The sequence below is a fragment of the Schistocerca serialis genome, chromosome 6 (genome assembly GCF_023864345.2).
Source record: "Schistocerca serialis cubense isolate TAMUIC-IGC-003099 chromosome 6, iqSchSeri2.2, whole genome shotgun sequence".
Lineage (NCBI taxonomy): Eukaryota > Metazoa > Arthropoda > Insecta > Orthoptera > Acrididae > Schistocerca > Schistocerca serialis.
This window is the reverse complement of record NC_064643.1, coordinates 285,396,912-285,415,737: the sequence shown is the minus strand read 5'-3', so window position 1 is coordinate 285,415,737 and position 18,826 is coordinate 285,396,912. Positions and strand designations below refer to the sequence as shown.

General features: G+C 44.8%; 1 protein-coding gene across 2 annotated transcripts in view; it reads right to left on the bottom strand.

Moving 5' to 3' along the window:
- The window catches only part of LOC126483878 (high affinity cAMP-specific and IBMX-insensitive 3',5'-cyclic phosphodiesterase 8A), a 1,729,999-nt gene that overhangs the window by 407,121 nt on the left and 1,304,052 nt on the right, over positions 1-18,826 (bottom strand). For both annotated transcript variants that reach the window (XM_050107127.1, XM_050107128.1), the window contains exon 7: positions 3,134-3,193. In XM_050107127.1, coding sequence (XP_049963084.1) covers positions 3,134-3,193 — 60 coding nt within the window. The remainder of the gene's footprint in view (positions 1-3,133; positions 3,194-18,826) is intronic.

Below are 18,826 nucleotides of genomic sequence, written 5' to 3'. Positions count from 1 at the left end.
CATTTACTATACATTTCTTTCTTCTGTTAGTCCATACTACCACCTCTGAAAGTTCGTCAGTTCCTCGGTGGAACTTTTAGTTCACTCTCTCTCTCTTTCTCTCTCTAGCACACTGGACTCGCATTCCGTAGGACGACGGTTCAAACCCGTCTGCGGCCATCCTGATTTATGTTTTCCGTGATTTCCCTAAATCGTTTCAGGCAAATATCGCGATGGTTCCTTTGAAAGGGCACGGCCGATTTCCTTCCCAATCCTTCCCTAATCCGAGCTTGTGCTCCGTCTCTAATGACCTCGTTGTCGACTGGACGTTAATCGCTAATTTCCTCCTCCTCCTCCTCCTCTCTCTCTCTCTCTCTCTCTCTCTCTCTCTCTATCTCTCTCTCTGTCTCTTCTGATGAAAACTTCCCACCGCAAGACTGAATGCCGCCTGGTGGCGTTGCGTGCTGGTGACGCCATAAAGAAAGTACTGACGCAGAGCAGAGACAAATGGGGAATCATTCTAGCGACGCTACGGAACTCATATGCGGAAATCCACTGACATAAGCGACTTTGAGAAAGGGCAGACTGTTACGGCCAGGCGCCTAGGAACGAGTATCTCGAAAACGGCGAAGTTGGTTGGCTATTTACGTCTCCTGACGTGAGAATCTGTGGAGAGCGGTTGAAGGGCGGTGAAACCACGAACCGATGACAAGGTATCGGACGTCCACTTCTCATCCCACAACATCAAGGTCGAATGCAGGATAGACGGCTAACTGGCAGATCTGATGACACATTACAATGCTGCTGCAGGCACAAGTGCTTCAAGGCATTCAAAGCATATCGTTTAGCAGAGATTGTCGAACAAGGGACTCCGCACCAGAGGACACCTAAGTGTTCCCATTTTGACCCAACGACATCATCAGTTACAACTGAGGTGGGCGTCACATCATCGAGGTCCAACAGAAATGTGTCGCCTGGTCGGATGAATCACGTTTCTTGTTATACCAGGTCTATGGTCGTAGCTGGATACGCCGTCATCCAGGTGAGCGGCTGCACGTAACACATACCGTGTACGGAGACGGGGGAGGGGGGGGGGGGGAGGGCGGGGAGAGGAGAGGAGGAAGGGGGAGGAGACGGCAAGTATTGTGATAAAGGGGACATTCCAATCAAATGGCTCTAAGCACTAAGGGACATCACATCTGAGATCATCAGTCCCCTAGACTTAGAACTACTTAAACCTAACTAATCATCACACACATCCACGCCCGAGGCAGCAGTTCGGTTCTGGACTGAAGCGCCTAGAACCGCTAGCCCACAGCGGCCGGCAGGGGACATTCAACTGGGCTTCCATAGGACCTGTGTAGTATCCAAAGGCACCATGACAACTGTGGTCTATGTAAACATTATTGTGGATCATACGCATTCCTTGGTGTATGACATCTGACGGCGAACGCATTTTCCAGGAGGATAACTGTCTATATCACAAGACCAGAATCATGCCACAGTGGTTTGAGGAACAAGGTTGTGAACTCACATTGATGTCTTGTTTTGAGTCATCATTGTACCTGTATGTCCCCCGCCCCAACATCCCATTTCACTGGCACACTACCCCCCCCCCCCCGCTCCCCCCTTGTCCTCTCTCTCCCCCTCTCTCTTCCCCTCCCTCTCCAGCTGCCTTGCCGAGATTTTAATTTCACTTCTTCTTTTCCCTAGCTTTATCGGATTTTTTAGGATTTGGAAAATTCTGTTATACTTCTTTCTGTTTGGATGCCCTTCCAGAAGCAAAAGTCATCAAGGTAACCTAAGGCGGGGAAATTACGTGCACCACCTGTCTGGGTATAGTGTAAATTTCATTCTTTAAGTTACGTATTTTCACTGTTTACGTTTCGAATTGTTTGAGGCGGAATTTGGGGTCTAGCGCGGCATTTGCCTAAATGAGCCCGTGAAAGTGCCTAAAAACCACAATAAGGATGGCTGGTGTACCAACCCACGGTCGTTCATCCGTCCTGCCGACTCTAATAGAATCTTGCTCACTTCCCTGCATCGCAAGCTAGCGGTCCGCGCCCTACGCTGTACGAGCAGGTATCACTTTGCCGGCCGGCCGGTGTGGCCGAGTGGTTCTAGGCGCTACAGTCTGGAACCGCGCGACCGCTCCGATCGCAGGTTCGAATCCTGCCTCAGGCATGGATGTGTGTGATGTCCTTAGGTTAGTTAGGTTTAAGTAGTTCTAAGTTCTAGGTGACCGATGACCTCAGAAGTTAAGTCCCATAGTCCTCAGAGCCCCCCCCCCCCCCCCAATCACTTTGCCGAGTAACAAGAGTTTAATATTATTTTGACAAACTGAAAGCGTGAACTAACCGTATTGTCCCGTTTGCGCATGGGAAGGCAGCGGGCGCTACTGAACCACATTCAGAATACAGGTTTAGTTTTACCTCCATTACATAGGTCCCCATACATCGCTATATCCTGTGATCAAAAAGCTACAAAGAATGAGTTTTCTATCTAAAAACCCATTTATTGTCCTTATCATAAGGGTGGTGCAAAACTTTCTTTGGGGTATCTATATAAACTCAATGACTGCTGCAAAGTAGTCGACGATATGGATGGGGTCGCTAACTGTGTGGATCAATAAACGGAGGTAATTAGTTAGAAGCTACTGGTAGTAGAAAGACTATTGTGGGACTAATAGTCGGCCAGTGGAGGGTATTCACGGTGAACGATTGATAAGCAGCTAATAACTGCAGCTAGCGAATTCCAGGATTTCTACAAAAGTTTAAAGAAGGTCCTAACATTTTGTTCTAATAGAACTCCAAACACAAGTCGATATTCCTACTGTTGAGTAACAGACTTCAAGCAATTGGAATCCAAGAAGTCATAAATTGTAATCTTGAGCTCAATAACCGTATCGTGGCAGAGATGCCACTTGAACAATTAAACATATTTTAGAATAATAGATCGCCAGTGGTTGTGGTATAGAACAGACGGGAGTATCCATTGTACGACTGTGTCAAGAGATGAGTCTTACATGAATGCTGTCAAGCATATTCTAGGTTCTATAGCTACATTTCAGATGCTTGTGTTTCCAGTGCTGAAAAGTATTGCTGAGGTATTGGAATAGTTTGACGCATAATGAAGTGTTTCCACTAGTACTAACCTCCTTCGAACGAGGGCGACTATCACCGTGTACTGGCTGGATTTTCTGTTCCTTATCGCCCTGAAACAGAAGGAAACAGCCAACATAACAATAAGAAACACAAGAAAAGTAAAAAAGAACACACAAATTTTCTCAAGGCACACGATTTTTATGAAATTCACAACACTTCTGGAGATACAGTACCATCATGTAATATATTTTACCACAACTGTTGACGTACACATTTGTGTTTACACCAATGCGTATTAAATTTAGTTAGTTTGTGCCACAAATTATTCAGATCATGACACTGAAGTAATTCAGTACGGACAGTGATAAATCTACCAACAAAACATTCCGGTGGGTGGTACATATAAATTTATCGCATGATCACATTTTCAAAATTTTTGTATCTTAAAGGTTAGTATGATATACTAATATTTTACGGATACAAGTCATAATTATAAGCGTTGTATTCTTACACATAACCAGGAATCAAAGGAGAGCGTTAATTTTAATAATTTGATATTGTTACGAAAGAGATTGTAGTATCGTGTTGGTATAGGAAGAGACTCTCGGCTGCAAGCGAATAAGGTGCACAGTTAGAAACAACTTTGCAAGGATAGAAAACTTCGTTCGAATGTTATGACTAGATGCATAGTATGGCGCTCGCGTAGACACGGTATCTGAGCAGTCTGCTACAGACAGATGTGCAGTGAACGTGGGAAGACAATTGGTGCAAGACGCATGGGTCATATATATCGGAGGTTATATAATAATTTGGATTCCCGAGATCAGTTACGTCTAGAGTGGATCTTCGATGCTGCGAAGACAGTTTTTCGACACTCATAAAACGCCGCAGAGGACGAGTAGTTTTGTAGCATTTATAGCCCTTGGAGCCATAGCATTCACTCTCAAGCCCCACTTCCTGATTGAGACGTATGCGGTGAATGAGGTGTAGACACACCGATTTATTAACGTTTTCTTATATTTATATTCAGGTTTGATTTACACTGGTAAGAGATATCCTCAATAGTAATCTCGAATACACTTTATTCTGATTATTTTCATTAATTAAAACTTCCGGGCTGAATTGCCGTGGTCCATATATAAAACTGCCTCTCCTTCCTGACGTTTCGTTGCCTACTGCGGGCAACATCTTCTGAGGTGAGTCGGCGACTGGCTGCTAGGCGCTGGAGGTCCCGCTTATATAGAGCGCTTAGATGGCGCCACCACTCATCACGTGCTTTCGACTTTAAAGCTATCTCTGGCTAGTGCCATATCTCTCGATTATAGGTAATCGATAGTCACTTCGTTGGTACAGAGTCGACCGCCATATCTTGTCTAGTTTTAATCCTTCTTCTTTCTTATTAAAATTATTTTCGTGCTTGTCGATATCTATAGCTTCTCTATACAAAAAAAAAAATGGTTCAAATGGCTCTGAGTACTATGGGACTTAACATCTATGGTCATCAGTCCCCTAGAACTTAGAACTACTTAAACCTAACTAACCTAAGGACAGCACACAACACCCAGCCATCACGAGGCAGAGAAAATCCCTGACCCGCCGGGAATCGAACACGGGAATTCTCTATACATGCGGGTATAATAATATGAAGTCCTAGATATCACGTTTGTCATGGAAGGACACTAAGGGAACAACTCTGAACTGCAGAAGTTTCGACGATCTTTCAGCAAATTACCTTGCACGTGAGTCGTGAGGTGTCAGTGTTGCTGCTGGTGGTCCAGGAGAGGCGCGCATGTTTACCGTCCTGGTTTCTGAAAACAACAATGGCGCCTCAGCCTCAGCATGAACCGCCATTGCCGGTCGTCCATATGAAAAGTGCGAATGTTCCATCTATAACGTGACATAGGACCATCAGGAAATGTTTACTGCAAGCTGTGCTACGAAGTAAGCTCTGACTGCTAGGCTTCCTTTCACATCTCGTCACGCGTTTACAGTACAGACACGAGAACGTATTCTGTTTTGGCATCAGTGTGTAGCACCACAACCGTGACAAGGCCCGTCGTGCATCGGGACGCGCTCGTATGCGCTCGCGACAGGCCATTAAAAAACGACATAACTCAGAATCGATACATATCATTCTAGATTTCGGACCTATTTCTAACGACTGACTCACTGGGGAACATATCACATCACCAATTTTATTTCGAAGTTCCCCAACTCTAAATGCAATTTACCCTTGATTAAAAATTCAGAGATAAGAGAGACCGTAAAAAACAGACTCCTGACATACAGAGGAACAGTACACTGGAATCTAAATTCAGATGTTGGTTGGTTTATGGGATTAAAGGGACCAGACTGCTACGGTCATCGGTCCCTAAATTCAGATGTGATCATTTTGAGAGGACTTTATTATCTGCTCATGACGGAATCAACCGTTAAATTCAGGTAATATTGGAACGGCTGTTTGTGGAGTCAGAATCTGTTAGTAAGAGAGAGTTATTCTGCCACAGTGTGCTATGAAGTTACACGACACTGAGGTGAATGATATGCGTATTGCTTGATAGCAGGACAGTTAAGAGTTACAGTACAGAGCACTAAGATTGATTTATTTCACTTGAAGTCCCCTTTAGTAGTAGCCTGTAAATTCATGTCGGGAACCTTAGCTTCGCTGTACGGCCATGAATGCCTACATTCCCCGGGCTCAAGTCACAAGCGCGAGGCTGGCCGGGCCATACCTGTACAAAGCGCGCCCGAGCAAATCAACGGAACTGCTCTGGTCCGAAGTAAAGCTCGCTTCCCATGTCTAGTGTAAGGAAAGGCCCAAACTGGAAGACTGAGATGTATACATCTGACGCCTCTGGAGAGAGCAGGTTCCGCGCAAAACATATTTCCACTTTCCGTCACGTGAAGAAGAAATCAAAATCCGGGGATTGTTTCTAGGCGCTTCAGTCCGGAACCACGCGGCTGCTACGGTTGCAGGTTCGAATCCTACCTAGGGCATAAATGTGTGTGATGTGCTTAGGTTAGGTATTTTTAAGTAGTTCTAAGTGCAGGGAACTGATGACATCAGATGTTAAAGTCCCATAGAGTTTAGAGCCATTTGAACCATTCGATTGCTTCTATTTGAAATACGAGCTTCGCATTCGTTAACAGCAATGAACTGTCGAGTAGGGAGCGATGGAGATACGGATGAACAGAAAATAGTTGTAACCGAGAGGACTGGTCGTAGATACGGGGGACCAATGGCCTTTGTAGTGTGGTCCCTTCAACTCCCTCAAACCAACCAACCGTAGGTACGGTAATAAATGTTGGAAATTGAAATGAATCCCAACACTGGCTGGAGACAGAGAAGCGGGAGTCAATAGGATATTTTCGTCTCCTGGAAAACTACTGGTCAACCACAATTAACTGAAGTATAGGAAGGAGAGGCTTATAAATGTAACAACAATTCTAATCGGCAAAAGTCAGCTCCACCCAACCTGAGAAGCAGCTCGCCCCTATAAACCGAACCAAAAAGGTAAACCTCATAACTTCGGAAATCACTTTCGTTGGTGCTACTGAGTAAGATTGTTGCTGCTGACCTGTTTCCAGAAACGCCTCTCCGTGAAACTCGCCGTAGCTGTCTACCGTATGATCCAGTGCAGCCCTCGCGAAATTATAAACTTACACCAGGCGGCTTAGTACTTCTTCACAGTTCGGGTAGCCGAACATGTGAGACCGAACCAGCAACAATTAGGACGTAGGGAATTTTACTGGATGAGGAATGCTCAATGAGCTTCACTTATTGAATTTTAGAATCCAGATTCAGACTTGCATTTGCTAATGGTTTGATTTCAAATATTGTCTCCCTATTCATTTACCTACAAACCCCCTTATCTCTTCTTCTTCTTCCTAGTGAAGGCACAGTGCTACAAAAACGACTGTGTTTCAACGGTTGGAGTCAAGACAGGAGGGGAAACCTTTGTGGACGAAATACAGAGTCTGTTCTGTCAGTCCCAGCAGGCAATTCTTGACCAAGGCCCCTCCCAGTTGTCGGTATCAGCTCTGTTTTTTGAGGTTGAATGCCCACGAGTGTGTGGACGTTCAGAAAACAATAAAACTTCAGAGCCCCGCCACTCCAGTCTCAGTTTGACAGCTTCTCTTTGGACCAAGACGACTCTAATGTCCAACAAGTATACTCTTGGGACTTGCCGCCATCAGAGTAATGTCTGCCTGCTCATTACCTTGAACAGAAGGTAGTAATGTAGATCGAGTCTAGGCGCCACCGTTTACAAATGGCACTGAGACTACTCACTGCACCATACGGTAAACCATCATCGCAACCACCTCTCTTTTGTCAACTCGATCGCTGGCTCATGGATTAAACTCTCTCTGTGTCATATGTTAATATTCTAATGTAAATTCAGCGCTCTCTTGCACCTTAACTCCGGGGATTGTTTAAGTTCTTTTGATAATTATGTATATTGCTTCCTGCTTTTCTATTTCTGTATGCCAGTAGTTTACCTGATCAGTGAAGACTGCTCTCACCTGTATGTTTGCAGATTCTAGAAGAATACATACTATTGTTTAACATTCATCGGTTTTAACTAGTGAAGTATACACTAGTGTATATTCCTCAGTCTCCCAATTAATTGGGTTCCCCTGCAAGTAGAGATAATGTTAATACTGTACCGCATCAGGACTGAGTTGTCTCCATTAAGTTTCCTGACAATTTGCTAACGTCCACTCAGGAGGTAGAGCCAGTTGCTACACATAGAGAACTTTGAGGCGAGCAGTTTATGCCCGGCCACCTGCCGCTTAAGCACACAGCAGGGTGTGTTTGCAAGTAACGGTCGTTCGCTTGTTCGCCGCCGAAGGACAGCAATAACTAACAGAGAGTATCACATCCACTTGCAGAAATAACCCCAGGCATCGACGGAGATTACTCTGGTTTAACTCTAATTTGTCAGCATTTTTAGCAGTTTGATATTTGGGTAAGTGAAGGGAGAGTGACCGGCTTTCGGTTATATCACTTTTTATCCACGCCAGTTTAATCTGGCTCTTAAAACCGCTCAAAATAGTCGGTTTATGAAATAACCGATTTTCGGTTTTTGATTCCAGTTATATCCTATAATAAACGTAGAAATCGAATAAAGATTGAAAGATTTTGACTGAGTTTCCAGATACATAGGTTCAAAACATTAAATGAATAGCCAAATAATAGAAACTTAGTCTCCAGCATTTGCTTCTTTTGTCGAAAACTGATAAGTGGTTGAATACTACAGCCGGCCGGGGTGGCCGAGCGGTTCTAGGCGCTACAGTCTAGAACCACGCGACCGCTACGGTCGCGGGTTCGAATGCTGCCTCGGGCATGGATGTGTGTGATGTCCTTAGGTTAGTTAGGTTTAAGTAGTTCTAAGTTCTAGGGGACTGATGACCTTAGAAGTTAAGTCCCATAGTGCTCAGAGCCATTTGAACAATTTTTTGAATACTACAAAATGTCACCATAGTGCTCAGAGCCATTTGAACAATTTTTTGAATACTACAAAAAGTCGCCAGTATTCATCTACAGATTCTAATTTTTTGAAACTCTGCTCAAAAATCATGTTTCAATGCGGCTTTATACCACAATTTAAGCATTACGAATAGTCAATGTTAAAGAATGACAACTGAGATAGAAGAACTCTGTTTTTAGCTGTAATTTTCGTTTTCAAGGGCTGCAAGCAGATAAAGGAATTTTTTATAGACACAGGCAGCAGATCACGTACTTTCTAGACTGAATTGTTGTTAAGTTTTTGTTTATTACTATTACTGTAATTTCCTTCCTCTTTCATTATTTCATAGAAATGACAGACAAATATGTAATCATTTAAAGCGAATGAAGCGTTGTACGTCATTGCTACGTCACTTCTTGAAAATATTTCGAGACTGGGGTTGCTGCTATTCTGCAATACAACGATCTCCGGCGACGACAGCGAGACACTATCATATAGACCAGGCCAGGTCAAGTTCTGCACGCAGCACGTACACGCGTGCCTTAAAGCCACGACACACGGCAACAGGGACATTACTGTCTCAGCAATGCTGTTCCAATTCTTATGCCATGTGTTTGTTGCTCGTTACTGTCGGCATCGTTAAAATAGCACTGATCCTTTTCTCACCTTATATAATAAAGCAGTATTTCAAACCAATCTAAATTTTACGAATAGAACTGACTCCTTTTTTTTTTTAAAAAAAAAGAAAAAAAAGCTAATCTCGAAAAGTACCGATTATTCAGAACTAAAATATCGCCATCGGTTTTAAGCGGTCGGTTATACCCAATACTACTTCCTTCACACTACAGTTTCGCAAGTATGATGATTCTGAGAACTGTACCGTTGTGACTGCTCCCTACTCGTAGACAGGTTCTCCTTTACTGAAGCGTGCGGGAGTGTAAGGCTAGTCGTGCCTCAATACGGAAGATTAGTGCACGATCCATCTGCTCTAAAGCAACACCGACAGAGCAAAAATGACCGGTTATCAGGATCGGATGGCCTCTGACGAGGCTTTGTTTTCCGACGCTGTGGAGGGTATATGTCGAAAAGTAAGTGAAGCAGTTTACACCACTGCAAATATGCTCCATAAGAGAAACCGTAATATCTGTAAAATAGTTCAATGCTGTCGTTCACATATCAACAGAAAAATGAGCAAAGTTCGTTCAATGGAGAAGAAAAAAAACAAAAGGAAGAAGAGTTGTATTCTCGTTTAATCCATCTCCACCATGAGAAATCATACCTGCTACTTCAAATGAAAACAGGGCAACCAGAAAGCGGGTTATTTGTAGCATTCATTTTGATCATGGCAGTTTGTGTTTATACGGGTTAATAGCGAGTTGCTTGGTTTATGATTCATTGCTGTAAATTTATTTTAATCATTAATAACCATTTAGAGAATACACTCCATCCCTCTCCCTCCCACCCCCATCCCCATCATAACCACCAGACAGCGTTGTTCCAGAAGAAAGATAACATTATATCTCATGGCCATTATACGATATATGTAATTTTTATGTTTCTTTCCTCATAGTGGATGTGAGAGCTCGGAATTTGAGAATAAGTTTCTTCTTGATACACATCGTCATTTTCGTCAAATTTTCGCTCTGAGTAAATATACATATGACTAATTGTGTGACTCTACTTGGAATCGTCTCCGCCTCTTCCACCGACAAAATTTGCTGACAAGTGCAGAAAGGCCAATAGTTCTCGGCGAGTAATGAATGAGGAATTTTTAAACAAAGTTCTTCGTGCAAGAGTTGTTACATTTAAATTTATCCGTGTTATATGGATGTTCTTTGTGATCTGCGACTGTAATATAAGATTATGTGGAATAATTTATACTGCTGTAATCACTTTTTACTAATATTTTATAAGCACAATGCATTTCGGCAGCATGCTGCTATCATCAGGTGCATTATACAGTTACTTATACATCAGCTGATAGGCTATGCACATTAGCTGTGTGTGCCAGTGGGATTAAGAATCGAAAAATAAACCAGCGTGGAAGGGTAAATCTGTTACAGTGTGTACATTATGTGAATAGCATGATTAAGTAATATATTAATACGTTTACTTGCATTTCTGTTGGCGATTTCATTTTCTGGCACACAGAGCACAGTAACAGGTAAAATGCTAAGTTGTGATTTACCTGTTACTGTGCTCTGCGTGCCATAAAATGAAATAGCCAACAGAAATGTAAGTAAAAGTATTAATATATTACTTAATCATGCTATTCACATAACGTACACACTGTAACAGATTTATCCTTCCACACTGGATTATTTCTCATTTCTTAGCAGCTCTGGCAGATACAGCTAATCTACATAACCTATCAGCTGATGTATAAGTAACTGTATAATGCACCTGATGATGGCAGCATTCTGGCGAAATGCATTGTGCTAATAAAATATTAGTAAAAAGTAACTACAGCAGTATAAATTATTCCACATAAAAGTTGTTACACCTCCTTTGTCTTCTTACGGTACATCTAAGCCAAGCATCCGCCTTTCCTCGCGAGTAAATTCATGTGATCATTATATCTCAAGTCCGCAGCTCGTGGTCTAGTGGCTAGCGTTGCTGCCTCTGGACCACGGGGTCCCGGTTTCGAATCCCGGTCGGGTTGCGGATTTTCTCTGCCTGGGGACTGGTTGTTTGCGTTGTCCTCATCATTTCATCATCAACATCATTGAATAGATTGGACTGTGTACAAAACTGGACTGTGATAAAGTTGGGACTTTGTATGGGCACTGATGACCGCGCAGTTGAGCGGCCCACAAACCAAATATCATCGTTATATCTAAAATCTGACCAGAAATTTGTTCCTAAATAATTGACGGTTGTGAAAAATTGCTGTGACTCATTGCCAAATCATGTAATCAAATTATATCATATCTTTCCGTATAATTACGCGCACTTCGTAAAATTTATGCGTGTTTATGGGTAGCTGCCAACCTTTGCGCCTAGAGCTGGTCATCTGCAAGTCTGTCTGCATTTCGTAAAAATTTCCTAACAACGTCACCTCCCTGTGCACAACTGCGCCGCCTGCGAGTAGGTTCAAAATTCCTCAGACGTTGCGTGACATGTCGTTTATACAGCTCGGGAACAGCAGAGCTTCCAGCACATTAACTCGAGGTGCTGAGAACGCTACAGTCACCTCTGACGATGTTCCACCGCTAAGGATGACATATTATCTTCTCTTTGGTTGGACTTCACAGTTTATTAGCATACATATTCTCATGTTCCATTAGCACATATTTTATTAACCACGCAGCATGTGTAGCGGAAGTGAAACATAACAACATACATAGTCAGTCCAAAAAATTTCGAGACTGGATTAGAAACACAGATAAAAGTTAAGATGTTAGTTTTAATGCTTAGGGTGTCCTACATAGCTCTCCCCCTCTCCCCACCTGAGTACGGCGCACAGAACATGGAGACACTCTTGTGAAACTGTCAGAAATGTCCATTGCGAGGATGTTCGTCTGGTGCGTCGGTTACGTCATTAATGAGCCTTATGTGAGTTTTCGCATTTTGTCGTTTCTAGCACATTCATATTGATAACACCAAGTCTCATCAATCGCGATGATTTCTTTCCAGAAAATAATTGTCCGGATTTTGCATTCCAGTCAAGTCGCTGCAGGCGTCCACAAGCCATTGCTTTTATTCGGGAGTCAAGGAGTGTGAAACAAACTTTGGACACACACTTTCGTCTTTCTCAAAACGTTCTGTAGAAGGCTTTCAACACTTGATTTACAGATGTTGCTCCACTGACAGCTGTAGCACAACAGAACTGAACTGCTATGTTCGCAAATCCAGTAATTAACACTACCATCTCACAACTGACTTGTCGAATGCACATCCGCTATTCACAGTTGTTAGTTCAAGCTCCACAATAGTTGCTGCACTGACGCTGCTTTCACGCCAGGAATGAAATCATTCTCGAAACTTTTTGGATGGACAGGGTGAACCTGGTGTTGAGCCCCACTAGGTCTTTGAGTAAAAATCGTATGTCTGTAGCAAAATTAATGAGAAGTAGTGTGGTAGCAGCTATGGGGTGTTACATTTATAACCGCGATCAGGTAGCTGTCAGTGTGGAGGCATGTGCGTCGTGCAAATGGATTACATAGTCAGGACAGCCAAGCAAAGCAGTAAACCGTACCGCACCGTGGTAACCGTGTAGCCAGCAGGGAAATGTCACCACACCAGGGCAATAAGTGCCCCGTCTTAGTGAAATAAATGCACGCTGAAGGTACGAGGGTCACTCGAAAGCAAATGCACACTATTTTTGTAAAAATACAGTTTTCATTCTGCATGTGCGAAAGTTTTACAGTGTGTAGATGCATCCTTCCCGCTTGTTTTCAAACTTAGTTCAACCTGTTCCCGTGAGTGACGCTGTCACAGTATGTCTTCAAGATGACTGCTACACCTGACGTGCTGTCATAGAATTACTGTGCTGTGAAAACGAGACAGTGGGAAGTACCGAGCGAGGTGGCGCAGTGGTTAGCACACTGGACTCGCATTCGGGAGGACGACGGTTCAATCCCGTCTCCGGCCATCTTGATTTAGGTTTTCCGTGATTTCCCTAAATCGTTTGAGGCAAATGCCGGGATGGTTCCTCTGAAAGGGCACGGCCGATTTCCTTCCCAATCCTTCCCTAACCCGAGCTTGCGCTCCGTCTCTAATGACCTCGTTGTCGACGGGACGTTAAACACTAACCACCACCCGAGACAGTGGGAAACATCCACAAGAGGTTGAAACAGGTGTATGGAGATGATGCTGTCGATCGCAGTACAGTTAGTCGGTGGGCAAGCAGGTTACGTGATGAAAGCGGGCACGGCAATATTGAGGATTGTCCTGGCAGCGGCAGGCCTCGTACTGCACACACTCCAGACAATGTGCAGAGAGTTAACGAATTGACGACTGCTGACAGACGCATCACAGTGAACGAATTGTCACGATACGTTGGGATAGGGGAAGGAAGTGTTTGCAGAATACTGAAAGTGTTGGCGTTAAAAAAGGTTTGTGCCAGGTGGGTTCCCAGGATGTTGACAGTGGCTCACAAAGAAACAGGAAAAACGGTATGCGCCGAACTTTTGAAACAGTATGACAATGGTGGAGACGAAATTTTTGTAAGAATTGTGACAGGTGATAAAACATGGCTCCATCAGTTTTCACCAGAGACGAAGAGGCAATCAATGGAGTGGCATCATGCAAATTCACCCAAGGAAAAAAAAAATTTAAACCCACACCTTCTGCTGGAAAAGTTATGGCTACGGTGTTTTTCGATTTCGAAGGACTGTTGCTTGTGGACATCATGCCAAGTGTAACCACCATAAATTCTGATGCATATGTGACAACACTGAAGAAATTTCAAGCTCAACTGAGTCGTGTTCGACCACATCGGCAAAAGCAGTATGTTTTGCTGTTGCACGACAATGAACGGCCACATGTCAGTCAGAAAAGGATGGAAGCGATCACAAAACTCGGATTTCTTTTGGAGTGACCCTAGGATATAAATAAATCTCGATTTTATGGTAGAGAGGACTTCTCACCGGCAGAAACCAGCAGCACCACCCCAACGCCAGAACTATGCTGGGCAGTGAGGAAACTGGGTACCATCAGCAGCAGCCATGGATTTGAGACCAGTCTGCACCCACTGCCAGCTTTAAGTCCTTTACAGGACTTAGTGCTGCACACCCGTCAACCTGCCATTCAAGCCTGCTGTCACCGACGTTGAGTTGCCAGTGGGACTTGCTGCCAAAGCACCATCCACCGTGTGCCACCTGCTAGACAGCAGTGAGTCGCACCCTGTGCACAGACATCTTTGTGCAACACCGTGGTGACACAAGCGGAGCCAGCGGCCCTTGGGCCTACACAATGCTGACGAAAGCAGTGTATCGCTGACGTCAGTGACCTTGACCTCTAAAGATTGCCGGCCTACCACGGGGCTGTTTTCAGCATCACTGGGCGCCTGCTCAACAGCCAGGACAGAAGCCGCCATCTCTACGTCAGTGCCGGCCACGGACAACGAGTGAGGCGTGGTTGCCTCGCTACGCCAAGCACTGAAGTCAGTAATAGTCATTTTTAGCTACCAACAGTGTTTCCACCAGATCCTCTTGTCAAACACTGAACCACCACCCTGCAAAGGGCTGGCAGGGCCCTACACCAGGCTCCACAAAATGTAGTCTTCTGAATTTCGTGAGGGTGAGTATAAGCTGCGTTTCATATGACTATTAATGTTCTCTTTTACAGAAGAGCTATTCGCCTTCAAAGAAGTCATCACAAACGAAGAAAAAAATATGTTTCGTACACCTGCAGCTCTTTACTGTTCTATTAGCAGTAGCTAATGAACAAAATGGTTCAAATGGCTCTGAGCACTATGGGACTCAACAGCTGAGGTCATAAGTCCCCTAGACTTAGAACTACTTAAACCTAACTAACCTAAGGACATCACACACACCCATGCCCGAGGCAGGATTCGAACCTGCGACCGTAGCGGTCGCGCGGTTCCAGACTGAAGCGCCTAGAACCGCTCGGCCACAACGGCCGGCGCTAATGAACAATTAATGTAAAAATCAAAGCTCTAACTCCAATTGTCCATATTCTACTATACTGGAACTAAACACTATTTATAAGATGATAGGAATGCCACCCGGTTAGAGACAGCTGACCGGTCTAAGTGTCACACCAGCCGGCATTCCTCGTTCGGAGCCAGGCGTGCCGCGGTCATTGTGTCCCCACCCTTTCACACCCTGCAGGACAACGCAATAAATACCGTCCCACAGAGCCGCGCGCGCCTCCAATGGCGGCAGCGGGCTGCGTTCCACGGAGTCGCCCTGCTAAGTTATTTTCGCTTTCACCCTATACGGCGCGTAGGAGAAAGTACGCAAAGGCTGCCAGGAATGCCGGCAGCCGACGCCGAGCAGGTGCTCGTCGCACCACACGTCTCCTTCATTACTTCTCCTGCTAACTGACGGCATCCGTCATAGGCACGAAGCAAGGCATACTACTCAGTGACTCGAGCATCGCTAACAGAGTCGGAGAAATCGAAGGAGGTACTTCCCTGATAAAAATTACACAAGTGTTACTCTTAGCATATATACAGGTAACAATCACAAATTTGAAACTTCCTGGCAGATTAAAACTGTGTGCCGGACCGAGACTCGAACTCTGGACCTTTGCCTTTCGCGGGCAATTGCTCTACCTTCTGAGGTAGAGCAATTGCCCGCGAAAGGCAAAGGTCCAGAGTTCGAGTCTCGGTCCGGCACACAGTTTTAATCTGCCAGGAAGTTTCATATCAGCGCACACTCCGCTGCAGAGTGAAAATCACATTCTGGAATCACAAATTTCTGTTTGCATCCTCATCTATACTACCAAACGGATAACGTGGGTCACGGTACACGTTCCAGTTGAGGTTGTCTACTTTACGGGAGGATACAAAAATTTGATTTTTAGTATTAAATGTAATTATTGATAGAATTTAAGAATTAAAAATGCTGTCATAATCTATTCATTAACAGATACAATCTCATGTTGAGAATTTAACACGGTAAGACAAATTTTACAGTTAGAACCTGTGTACACTGATCAGCCACAACATTATGACCACCGTTCTACTATCGATACAAACCCGTCCACATCTATATCCATACTCCGCAGGCCACCTGACGGTGTGTGGCGGAGGTTACCTTGAGTACCTCTATCGGTTCTCCCTTCTATTCCAGTCTCGTATTGTTCGTGGAAAGAAAGATGGTAGGTATGCCTCTGAATGGGCTCTGATGTCTCTGATTTTATCCTCATGGTCTCTTCTCGAGGCGACAGCAACGTCCCGTGGCGAGCAATGACTGCTAGTCAGACACACGAACGGTGCATGTAGTATTCAGTGAGCGTGCTGGTCGTGTGTAGAATGGGGAAGGCAAATGAGCTTTGTGCGTTTAATGGAGTGCAGATTGCGATGCCACGGAGGCTCGGCACGAGCATTTCGGTAACTGCGCGACTTGTCGGGTGTTTGAGGAGTGCTCTGATGAATGTCTTCAACGCGTGGCGAAACGGAGGTCAATCGACGTCCAGATGCCGTGGGGTAGGGTGGCCATTTCTCATTACAGATGTCGGACGTCTTAGGCTGGGCAGGCTGGTAAAACAGGACAGACGGCGAACTGTGGCGAAACTAACACCAGACTTTAATGCTGGTCGGAGTACAAGTGTGTCTGAACAGACAGTGTACCGAACACTCCTGATGATGGGCCTCTGCAGCCGTCGACTCATGCACGTGCCAATGTTAACATCACGACATCGGCAATTATGACTGAAATGGGCACATGACCATCGGCACTGGACGTTGGTGCAGTGGCAGGTCGTTGCCTGGTCTAATGAATCCCGATACCTTCTTCATCACGCCTATAGGAAGGCTCGAACCGCCGTTTGCCAGGGAAAGAGCTCCTTGACACTTGCCGGACGGAGACAAGCCAGCGACAGTTGCAATATCCTCTGGGGAGCATTCACGTGGGCGTCTATGGGTTTAGTAGTGCTTTTGAAATGCACCATGACGGCCAAGCTGTATCGTACATTGGTTGCAGACCATGTACATCTCTTCAAGACGATCATGTTTCCCGACGGCAGTGGCATTTTTCAACAAGATAGTGTCACAAGTCCAGGAGTGTATTGGTGGTTTGAGGAACACAGTGGAGAGCCCCAGTTCATGTGCTGGCCCCCAAACTCAACAGATCTTGACTCGATCGAACACGTCTAGGATGTGACTGAACGTGGCGTCACAGCACCACCCTGTATTCGTTCGGTATTCGAGAATGACTTGTGGGTGCAGATGTGGTGCCAACTCCCTCCAGCGACCTACCAAGGCCTCATTGCTTCCATGCCACGACGCATCGCCGCTGTTATCTGTGCCAAAAGTGGAGATACCGGTCATTAGGTCATAATGTTCTGACTGAACTGTGTGTATGGAACGTAGATTACGGCGCTCAAATTAAAAATGGTTCAAATGGCTCTGAGCACTATGCGACCTAACTTCTGTGGTCATCAGTCGCCTAGAACTTAGAACTAATTAAACCTAACTAACCTAAGGACATCACACACATCCATGCCTGAGGCAGGATTCGAACCTGCGACCGTAGCGGTCGCTCGGCTCCAGACTGTAGCGCCTAGAAACCGCACGGCCACCCCGGCCGGCCGGCGGTGAAATTACCCAGACTATTGAGGGTGGTCCACTGATAGTGACCAGGTCAAAATTCTCACGAAATAAGCATCAAACGAAAAAACTACAAAGAACGAAACGCTTCTAGCTTGAAGGGGGAAACCAGATGGCGCTATGGTTGGGCCTCTAGATGGTGCTGCCATAGCTCAAACGGATATCAACTGTGTTTTTATTTTTAAATAGGATCCCCCATTTTTATTACATATTCGTGTAGTACGTAAAGAAATATGAATCTTTTAGTTGGACCACTTTTTTCGCTTCGTGATAGATGGCGCTGTAATAGTCACAAACACATAAGTACGTGGTATCACGTAACATTCCGCCAGTGTGGACGGTATTTGCTTCGTGATACATTATCCGTGTTAAAATGGACCGTTTACCAATTGCAGAAAAGGTCGATATCGTGTTGATGTATGGCTATTGTGATCAAAATGCCCAACGGGCGTGTGCTAATTATGCTGCTCGGTATCCTGGACGACATCATCCAATTGTCCGGACCGTTCACCGGATAATTACGTTATTTAAGGAAACAGGAAGTGTTCAGCCACATGTGAAACGTAAACCACGACCTGCAACAAATGATGATGCCCGAGTAGGTGTTTTAGCTGCTGTCGCGGCTAATCCGCACATCAGTAGCAGACAAAATGCGCGAAAATCTGAAATCTCAAAAACGTCGGTGTTGAGAATGCTACATCAAAATCGACTGCACCCGTACCTTTTCTATGCACCAGGAATTGCATGGCGACGACTCTGAACGTCGTGTTCAGTTCTGCCACTGGGCACAAGAGAAATTACTGGACGATGCCAGATTTATTGCACTCGTTCTATTTAGCGGCGAAGCGTCATTCACCAACTGTGGTAATGTAAACCGGCATAATATGCACCATTGGGCAACGGAAAATCCACGATGAGTGCGACAAGTGAAACATCAGCGACTTTGGCAGGTTAATGTGTGGTGCGGCTTTATGGGAGGTAGGATAATTGGCCCCCATTTTATCGATGGAAATCTAAATGGTGCAGTGTAT